We start from the raw sequence: 9,854 nt of genomic DNA, 5'->3' as shown, positions 1-9,854 counted from the left end.
CAAACACCATTAGATTCGTGGCCTATAAGCAGAGCATGCCACAGAAAAAAAACACACAAAAGATGGAAAGCAAGATTTACAATTTGACAGAACAGAGAAACATTCTTGTTTTACAGTCAGAGGCAACAGGTTACTCGAAAGAGCTAAACTGAGAAAATCCAATGATGCCTTAGATGTACTTTTCCTTAAATTAACTGTTTTTTGTTATTGTACTTGGCCTCCAGTTAGTCTAATTTTTTTGAAAATCATGTTGCATGTGTTGTTCTGCACTTTTTTGCAAGTTTTTGCAGAAGAGTTTTTTGCTAAAGACACTTAGGTACCAGAACACAAATCAGTCACTGACGTTTCGTGTTTTAGTGAATAATAATAATAATAATAATAATAATAATAATAATAATAATAATAATAATAAGACTAATTTAAATAATAATAATAATACATAGGAGATGCTGGTTCTGTGGCTGACCCATGGATAACTGCAGCAATGATATTAGAAAAAGTGGAGTGAGGCATCATACTCACTACAGCATCAATGTCCCTGGGTCCCACGAACTGCTCCAAAACCCTGTAGTCGTCAGGAGACATGGGCATCATGTTGTCATGCATCTTGGATGGATGTCTGGGCCAAGAGAAGCAGGACACAGTCACAGGTGTTGGATGTGTTAAAGGTAGAATGTAATGACGTGACTGACGCATTTCCCTGCTTACACTTCTGACACAGATATGAGCTCCGTTTTCATGTAGCCTCTTTTTTCTGTGCTCTCCACATCCATAGGTTCTGGAGCTGAAAATATTTTAAGAACTCAGATTTATTTTCATTATAAACATACAATTGTTTTACTCCCAGGATGTGTTCCGTAACATGGGAAGTTTGTGTTGCTTACACTCTGCAGGTTTGGGGTAGTACTTCAAAAAGGCCTTGTCTTTGGGGATGTCAGGGTACAGGAAGCGGAGCGGGTTTTCAGGAATGTTATCAGTGGCCATCACTTTGTAGGTGCGAATGATGTCAGGCAGAGAAACTGCACCCAGCTCTTTCTTTGTGTAAGGCTCCACTGAGTGGAACACTGACTTATCTGGACGAAGAAAAGGACAAATATTAAATATGTGTGGAGTTGCACATTTTGGTTGAAGTATTTTATCTTAGTTTGTAAAGCAATGAGCATCCAGCATTTTTTCAAGGGCCGGACTTGCTCAAGAAAAAAAATTCCAATGTAGAATTTTTGAGAGGGTGAAGAACTTAAGTAATTAACGGTAGAACAATTTCATAAAATAATGAAAAGGCAAATGAATAATTGATAATAAAATTCTAAAAAAGAGAGACTTGGGGATGATTCCATAACTGTTATTTAAAAATACTGTTTAACACAAAGCTATTTCTCAGCATCTAAACTCTACTTTTTCACATTTTAACCATTATCTACTAAAACTACCTCTAACTTACATACAAACCCCTTGACAGCTCACCATTCCTTCCCAGGTCACTATTAGATACAACAACTATTCACAGTCACATTTTTACCTATGGTCAATTTAGAATGACTGACCAAATACTTCCCTTATGAGATAGATTTTGGCCTGTGAGAAGAACGTGAATTACCCAGAGAAAACCCATGCACACATGGGCAGAACAAGCAAACTCCATACTGGGGATCAAACCAGGGAACCAGTAATCTTCTTACTGTAAAGGCTAGCATTCTAACAAAATGTGCCATTGTGTGACCACAACATTCTACTAATAATTATACTAATGTAGGAATAAAGAAGAGAAATATGTGCTTCTTAAAAAGCTATTTGAGGAGAATCAACATTATTATTCAAGCTCTCACAAGGCTTTTTGGATCTCACCGTGGACATCGAGCTCCACCCAAGTGAAGGTGATGGCTCCTTCTCGGCTGCTCTCGCTAAACCTAAGCAGGAAAGTTCCGGGGCACTTGTCGCTCAGCAGAGCTTTTTCCCTCTCCTTACTGATGAAACCCATGATGAAGCTGGAGACACACAGAAGGGAAAAATTATACAATTCTCACTGACTGAAGTGTCTTAAAATGATCTCAATAATATAATGTTACCCATCATTCCAGAGTGAGAGCAGGTGTCTTTTAATCAAGTCCAAGATTCCTTCAATCCACAACCAGAACGGGAAAGCTTTCTCGTTAGCACTCTGCTGTTGGTGGTGAGTAAATATGTTCACATTCAAAGGAATAAAAGCAAGACTTAATTTCCTGTCCTAAGTTTCCTCTAACCTTGCAGAACTTAGTCCAGGGAATCTGCCCCTCTGGGTTCCCCTTGGCTTTAGCCCCTGCCAAGAGAAACACACCACAAACGATCCCCAAATTAAACATTGTTCATTTGTAGAATAGATAAACAGAACTACGATGTGTCAGGTCGACCTAGTAGTTTGTCCGCCAGCATGTTTAGCTGCTCCTGGTTTAGGCCCCGTTTAGTGACAGAAGAGAACTGCCAGCTAAGAACTTCAGACAGCTGAGACCACTTGGCAGAAGGAGGAGACATGAAGAACTTCAGGTTCTGACAAGAAAGAGGAGAAGAAAGAAACACTAAGTTGATTTTTTGGACTTTTGATCTAGTAAAACAAAGCACTCCAAAAAGGCAAATTTTAGAAATATATCTGGGAAACTGCTAAGTTCTGGGTATAAAGTCAGGATTTAGAAAGAAAGAACCTTTGATTAGGGACAACCTTCTTAAAACAATTTAAGTAAATCGATAACTTTTAAATTCTGACTTGAATCCTTGGTTCACAGAGATCAGAAGAGAATGATCTACCTTTTTTGTCCCTGTGTGATAAAAAAACTGTGCCGTTTAATGTTAATATGGTATGTTTTTCTGAGTATATACAGTATATCTTTATGCTCTACGCAGGTGTGTCCTCACCTTGGGCTCAGTGGTCAACATGTTGTACCAGAGGATGGATGCCCAACCGCTGGGCAGCTGACAGACATTGGAGATGACGACAACAGGCAGAGACATGGCCTATAACCAAAACCACCAACCGACAGAGAAAATTACGTTTTTGTTGTCATGTATGTTTTGGGCAGGAAATGATGTGAGAAAGGTCCAAAGTCGCTGGTTTGCTCTTACCTCCAGTTTAATGTTGAGTCCTGATTGGCTGAGCTGGAGCTCCGACTCAAAGCTGAGCGAGTGAAGCTCCTCTGTGACAATCAGAGGACCCTAACAAAGACAAACATCCTGAAAATGGCATCCCTACAACCAGGACCAGCTCACACCATCTACAGGCTCATCTGTCAAACTGTCCATCACCACTGCAAACAAGAATGGCTCTGAGCAAAGTTTAAGCACCTACTCCTCTACACTGAACCCATCTGTCACTCCGACCGTATACCTCAACACAGTTTTGTGGTCCTCATATATGTCCTGCACCAAGCTCACATACTTGTTTACCAATCCCTTCCTCCATACCATTCCTATCTAACTGTTAGCTACTGCTACCTAACCTTTGTTAATGTTTTGTATAATTGAATGTCCGCTCTTGGTCAGATTTACCTACTATCAATGCAACGTTTTTGCCATCTTTAACTTTTGCCTATTTTATACTACAATTTTATTAATGTTTTTGCTCAATTTTTGCTTTTTTCTTTGAATTATATGTTGTTTAATCAATTCTTTTAATTATTTCTACATGTTTTAACTAAAATGTGTCTTTGGAAAACTTTACTATATTTCAATTTACCTCATTTCTGTTTCCAGCCACCTTTTGCTCTTTCAGTTGCTGTGTAGAAAAAAGTAAAGTTACACACATATTCTCCACTTGAAGTTGCTGGATATACTGCACATATTTGAGGTGGCAGCAAATCCATCAGATTTTACTTAAAATTTGTATTCTTTCGTACCAAATGTCGAAATTCTGCTGCCAAACTGCCATTGGATTCTTCCATGTTCATGACTTTGGTGTTTGTTCCCAAAATATTGAATTTCCGGAACCTGATTGGTAACAAGGGGATTGGTCATTGGTCAGGATTCAATGGCAATTAGGTAATTAACACTTACATACTTAACAATAACAACTGTTTTAATAATTACATTTTTCTCAGACAAAAGTTCATTTGAAAAGTTAACACATACCCTTTCTTTTCTGTAACATCCCTAAAAAAGGAAGAGAAACAGGAACAAATTGTAATATAATTCATGAAGAAATACAGGGAAAGGTAACAATAATGTCACGGGTGACGTACTTATCAAACAGGGCCTTCACTTTGAGTTGGTAGTTGAACTCCTGCAACTTCACCAGGAACCTGAAACAGAAAGGAACCAAAGCTTGACAGCTTAAAACCACTCACTGCTGTGTAATATAATGAAGAACAAACAACCAAACAAACAAACAAACAAACAAACAAACAAAAAACAACACAATCAAAAAACAACACAATTTCTTTCTGTGTCTTACCGCAATTTGACTGTGAATTGGACGCCTGTTTTCAGGACCAGAGGTCTCTGTGGGTGTGTAGGCATGCAGGGCTGCCTCTCTACAACCAGTGAGCTACAAACACACAAAGTTCAGTTAAATTCAAAGACTTCCAAGGTTTTATTTCCAAAAATAACCTCCATTATTGCAACAATCCTTGACTCACTTGATAAGAAGGCTCTTGAGCAGTTCCAGAGCTCTGGCCTCGAGGAATGCCTTTCTCAGTGTGATGGGGTCGTTCTCATAGGTTAGCTTTTGTTCCAACTCCTGCAGCTTCTTGAGGTGTTGACGTACCTGCTGCAGACTTTCTGCTACTGCCGTGAACCTGTAGTAGAGAGAGAACAATGTTTCCTCCATTTATAGAGTTTACTGAGGTAAATACAAATTTTAATTGGTATCATGTGAGATTCAAGAGATGTGACTTTACCAGTTCTGCAGCTGGTCCACACAGGCATTGGGTGGGCCACCAATGCAGGCGATCTGCTGCCGCTGTTTCCACTCTGGCAGTTCCTCTGAGATTAAGTCAGAGAGTAAGGCCTGAATGTGGTTCAGGAGGTCCATCAGCTGGGTCACCACATCCTGGAGTAGAGCACTAAAACTGTCAAACCAATCTTCAACACAAAGCTACAATGTTTAGTTCAGCCCTTTGATTTATTTAGCAAACAGGGTTAAAAAAGGGATTACAGCCTAAATGTATTTGAACATGTTTATTTAATCTGTGCAAAAACAAATATATATTTTTTTTATTTTTTGTTTATAATTTGTCTTTAGTTAAGGGAAAAAAACAATAGGAAAGAAATAATTACTATGTCACATATTAGCATACACAAAATTCGCATATGGTTAGCCAAAAAACAGTTTATACATAACCAAGTATAAAATAAGCAAAATGTGAATGTTATACAAGAAAGACCAAAAAAAAAAAAAAAATCAGGATAGCTAGAAAATGTACACACACACACACACACACACACAGCTCACCTCTCGTTTAGCCTTTAGTTCCAGGCACATTCTCCCGATCAGTAACTTTTCTTTCTCCAGCTCCTTTTGTGCCATGCTATTCATTTCATTCTCTACAAAAATCAGAAATACTTTTAAAACATTTTATATACCTTAAAAATTACGACTTTTGAATTCTCTGGCAGTTAAAAGTTAGAATCAGCTGCAGAAGTCTTCACCTCTATTCTTCAGCGTGTTGACCTTAAAGTCATACTCGTCCTGCAGATCTTCCACGTTCTTTATGTTCTGGTCCACGCACTGCAGAAGAAAGATACTTCTTTATATACATAAATGTACTTTTATTCTTTGTGGTACTTTTTATATTTTTAGAAATATCAAATTATATATTAACCTTAAAAAATCATCAACATTAAAAATGAGGACATACCTGGACTCTGTCTTTTATCTCCTTCATCTTGTTGTCCAGCTTCTGTTTCTCCACCACCATGGGTGACACCAACACTTCACCCTCTTCCTGCATAAAATATTATTAATAATAATAAAACTATTTTATTTCACTTTTTAATCCTGTCTCCTTGTCCCTAATTAGAAAAGTTTTTAAGTGACTTAAAAAAAAAAAGACTGGTGCACTAGTCAATAAATAAAATATGAAAAAGAAAAGAAAAAAATATGAGAGGAAACAAGCTGATTTTGATTTTGAAAGAAAATCAATTGTGATGAATGGCTGTCAGAACTACAAGGCTTGCACACAGAGATCCAATCACGTGTCAGGTAGACAATGTATGAAGCCAGAAGCAAGAAAAAAACTGGTCCACATGTGACACAGAGTGACAGTGGGTTAAGTTTAGTGTTAATCTGGTTTAACTAATCTAATAATTCTGAGAAATATCAAAACAATGTCACGCGTTCAATGTTTAAGAATAATAAAAAATAAATAAATAGATAATATATTATATTAATACATGCAACTATGTTCAATAACATGGTTTTGTGTTACATTTATCTGTAATGCATATTGGTATTTCTTAATAGAATGTCATCAAAGTGGAATTATAGTTCATAATCAGAGATTGGTAAATGGAAATATAATAATAGATTGCATTCTAGCGGACTAAAAAAAATAAATAAATAAAAGAGTATTATCAACTAAATTGGGATTAGGATTAAATTACAATTCAACCACAAGATTAAGAGTAAACCTAAAATTGGCTGTTAAAAATGAACATTGATTACACTTTTACCTCTGCACTCTTCGCAGTTGCTAGGATCTTTCGCTCCTCCCCTAAGTTTTTGGAGATAATCATGGCCATGTGGACTGGATCTTCCTGGAACCGATCCTGCAGAAACAACACACTGTTTCAGTGTCTTCAGTAATTATTTAACCACAGACAACAATGTCTGTTGAACGTGGGCCCTAATTTATACTCTTCTCTAACCTGTAGGTTTCTCTTGATCTTGCGGATGTTGTGCTGCAGCAGGAAGTTGTTCTCTAGAGCGAAGCGACTGTGTTGGTCATCCAGCTGAGCCAGGAGGTCATGGAAGCGAACGGTGGCCAGAGAATCCTGAATTGCTACTGTGTCCCTGTGAATGTAGGGAATATTTAACAGGAAGTGTGAGAGTGAGGTAGAAAACCACATAATCAGTTGTTGCAGGTCCTTCTCTTATCTTATAATCAAAAGTACAAATGACAGAGCAGCAGCTTCACGCCACGTAGAGAATCACAATCTTTCTATACTTTTCTATCTGGTTTAGACCAAGGTATTTATTTGGTACCAGGTGTTGTTATGCAAAAAATAATAACCTGATGCTCTTCTCATTTTTCTATTACATTAGAAACATGCAGTTTAAATAATGTGTACAAACAGATATGAAGTAAATGGACTAATCAGCTTCTCATAGCTTCCATCGAAACTGACATGCTTTCTTAAAAGACAATTATAATCTATACCATGTCAGAAAAAACAATTAATACACTCAATAATGTGTACATAATATATAAAAATAAAAGCATTTTTAATGCAAGATTTCTCCACTTACCAGTCAATGCTTTCAATCCATCTGCTCAGGTACTGTCTGATGTCCATGGGGAAGGAGTCGTCGTACAGTTGGTCCACCTGCTCCAGGTATTTACCTTCCAACATCTGAAGCTGGCACCACTGAGCCATTTTCTGTTCAGTAAGTGGAACATTTGTTAATAATATTTTTATTTTTCAAAAATGTCTCCTGGCACAACCATCATGTGAATGAGTCTGATGTACTTATTTACTAAGAACTTTGAGTTATCTCATGGAGGTAAAAATCCTCATTTTGTTTACATCTTGGCATAATATGTACACTTTTAGACATCCCCCAGGGTCTGCATTCCACTCCATAACAAAACCTACTTCAGAAAAATAATATTTTAACCATATCTATTCTCTTGCCACACGTGGCCATGGAATATAGGTCAAATCTGTTTGTCATTTGAATGCATAAGTATTGTCAGTATATCCGGCCTCTATGTTTGACCTGGCGTTTCATATTCTTGTAAATCTCATGTAGGACAGTTTGGTTGTTAATAATGGGCAGTGGCACAAAGCATGAACTATTTTAGAAATATTAAGTTGATTCTTGGCGTAAAGAAATCCGAAGCAGGAGAATAGTATTTGGCTAAAACTTGCATTTGGTGGATTATGTTGAAGTAAGGAAATGGTAGGATTTGGACTAGCAGAGTTTGGATTTTTCAGACATAAACTGAAAATTCAAGTAACTACGGCGGAAAATATGTTTGACACTTACCTTTATATTTTGAGTAAATGTCCAAAACCTCAAACTGAAGGACTGTTTCTGTGCTGTAACTCCTTTTACAGCGCTGAACGTCAACTCACGTCTTCCAGTACTGCGGAAACGCCCTCATCCTATCGTTGTGCAGAACACATACAGAGCCCGCCTCTTTGCACATGTCAGCCAATCATAACGAAGAAAAAGCGGCTGATCCGTCAGTTATCAAAACTCCCCAGAAAAAAGGATAAAAATGAAATAACAAAGGGATCTTATGTGCATTTTCATTAGAATTACAAAGGATCATACAAAATCATAAAGTGAAACTTTTAAATTTAAGGTGTTTCTTGTTTCATGTTGCATGATTTTTATTTTTTAAAAAGGGAAACTAGTAGAGATTTGCTAGGGAGGAGAACCAAATACCCAAAACAGCTTAAATAGACCACGTGTTTTCAGAGAAAGAGAAAGTGAGCTGTAACGCAACAACTCTGAAACCGAAACCTAACTCAAACTTTAAATTTGTGTTAGTGTGTACTGAATAAGATAATAACTAGTAGCATAAATGAAACACAAAATTCTTATTATTGCAATTATGTAATGCATATGCTTATCAAACAAAACGAAGAAAAATAAATATTTTAGCGTCAACATAGACCATCTTAGGCCTACTTTTTTATTTGCTGTATAAACTATAACATTTTTCAAAAGTCCTTTAAATATTTCCATAGCTTAACCTATATTTCAAAACATTTTAGATTACAGTTATATTCCAATTCTGTTTACTAACATTTTTTTGGAAATTGTTTACAATTAATATTTCACGTTAATTAGTATTCAGGTGAAAAGGGGAGAAAATGACTAATATATACACTACAGAAATTACAACCTAATGATAATACAATTTAACTTTTGTCACTTATACCTTGAAAATTGAACTTTTATGTCACTTTGTGTTGTATTATTGTTTTTTGTAGTTGTTTATATTTTACAGAACTACGACTAAACGGGTCATACATTTCACAGATATATGAACTATATTATACAGTATTACTGCTAAACTATTGTTATTTATCCCCATCTCTATTAAATTAAAAAAAATAGTATGCAATTCACAAGTATGCTAAACAAAAAACCGATTTGTTATGATTCCCATGCAGTTTATACAGAAAACACCAGACGAAACCATTTACACGTTTAGAGAATATGAAACTTAGTCTTTCTTGCAAGTTGCATACAGTAAACTTTGGCGTAACCTAGTGGTAGAAATCAAGATCTACCTGTTTTATTTTTTCTCTGCATCTAGAGATTTTCACTTGCTTAAAGTTGCTTTTCCTGTAGTATTATACTAATGTGTAATGAACAGCAAATGTGTGATATATCTGAGCATGTGAGAGCTAACGCTATCTGCTAGCCCTCACATTTGTCTTTGTTAAGTAAGTACACGATGAGTTTATTTGAAAAGTCCATGAATAATTAGTTCAACAAAGTGGAAAAATAAAACATCAAAGCAATGTAAAAATGTCTTTTAATATAAGTGTTAAGAAACAGAGTATGGAGTAACAAATACAGCAGCAAGTAATTCAGAACGTGTAAGATTAGAATGATTAGAATCATTAGATTAGAATTATGTAAAATTGCAAAGGATTTTTAATTGGTTAATTATCTTTATTTATGTAACTGGATGGGGAGGGGTTTCACA

The 9,854-nt window shown here is 36.2% G+C and overlaps 1 protein-coding gene across 2 annotated transcripts in view; it reads right to left on the bottom strand.

Annotated features, from left to right (window-relative positions):
* The window catches only part of stat1a (signal transducer and activator of transcription 1a), a 10,068-nt gene extending 1,741 nt beyond the window's left edge, over positions 1 to 8,327 (bottom strand). Inside the window, exons 1-23 of one of the 2 annotated variants that reach the window (XM_017038893.2) lie at positions 8,174 to 8,327; positions 7,433 to 7,563; positions 6,832 to 6,976; positions 6,637 to 6,732; positions 5,823 to 5,909; positions 5,614 to 5,692; positions 5,417 to 5,508; positions 4,863 to 5,014; positions 4,602 to 4,760; positions 4,418 to 4,510; positions 4,206 to 4,265; positions 4,096 to 4,116; positions 3,864 to 3,954; positions 3,704 to 3,742; positions 3,094 to 3,183; positions 2,887 to 2,985; positions 2,388 to 2,523; positions 2,241 to 2,296; positions 2,067 to 2,161; positions 1,846 to 1,985; positions 885 to 1,073; positions 709 to 784; positions 523 to 619 (exon numbers count right to left, since the gene is read on the bottom strand). In XM_017038893.2, coding sequence (XP_016894382.1) covers positions 523 to 619; positions 709 to 784; positions 885 to 1,073; positions 1,846 to 1,985; positions 2,067 to 2,161; positions 2,241 to 2,296; positions 2,388 to 2,523; positions 2,887 to 2,985; positions 3,094 to 3,183; positions 3,704 to 3,742; positions 3,864 to 3,954; positions 4,096 to 4,116; positions 4,206 to 4,265; positions 4,418 to 4,510; positions 4,602 to 4,760; positions 4,863 to 5,014; positions 5,417 to 5,508; positions 5,614 to 5,692; positions 5,823 to 5,909; positions 6,637 to 6,732; positions 6,832 to 6,976; positions 7,433 to 7,560 — 2,220 coding nt within the window. In that variant the 5' untranslated portion in view covers positions 7,561 to 7,563; positions 8,174 to 8,327. The remainder of the gene's footprint in view (positions 1 to 522; positions 620 to 708; positions 785 to 884; positions 1,074 to 1,845; positions 1,986 to 2,066; positions 2,162 to 2,240; positions 2,297 to 2,387; positions 2,524 to 2,886; positions 2,986 to 3,093; positions 3,184 to 3,703; positions 3,743 to 3,863; positions 3,955 to 4,095; positions 4,117 to 4,205; positions 4,266 to 4,417; positions 4,511 to 4,601; positions 4,761 to 4,862; positions 5,015 to 5,416; positions 5,509 to 5,613; positions 5,693 to 5,822; positions 5,910 to 6,636; positions 6,733 to 6,831; positions 6,977 to 7,432; positions 7,564 to 8,173) is intronic. The other variant, XM_008324951.3, reaches the window with a different exon arrangement.
* Between the last annotated feature and the right edge of the window lie 1,527 nt (positions 8,328 to 9,854).

This window comes from Cynoglossus semilaevis, chromosome 14 (genome assembly GCF_000523025.1).
Source record: "Cynoglossus semilaevis isolate Cse_v1.0 chromosome 14, Cse_v1.0, whole genome shotgun sequence".
Classification (NCBI taxonomy): domain Eukaryota; kingdom Metazoa; phylum Chordata; class Actinopteri; order Pleuronectiformes; family Cynoglossidae; genus Cynoglossus; species Cynoglossus semilaevis.
Note: the sequence above shows the minus strand (reverse complement) of the source record. Positions and strands in the feature narration are given on the sequence as shown.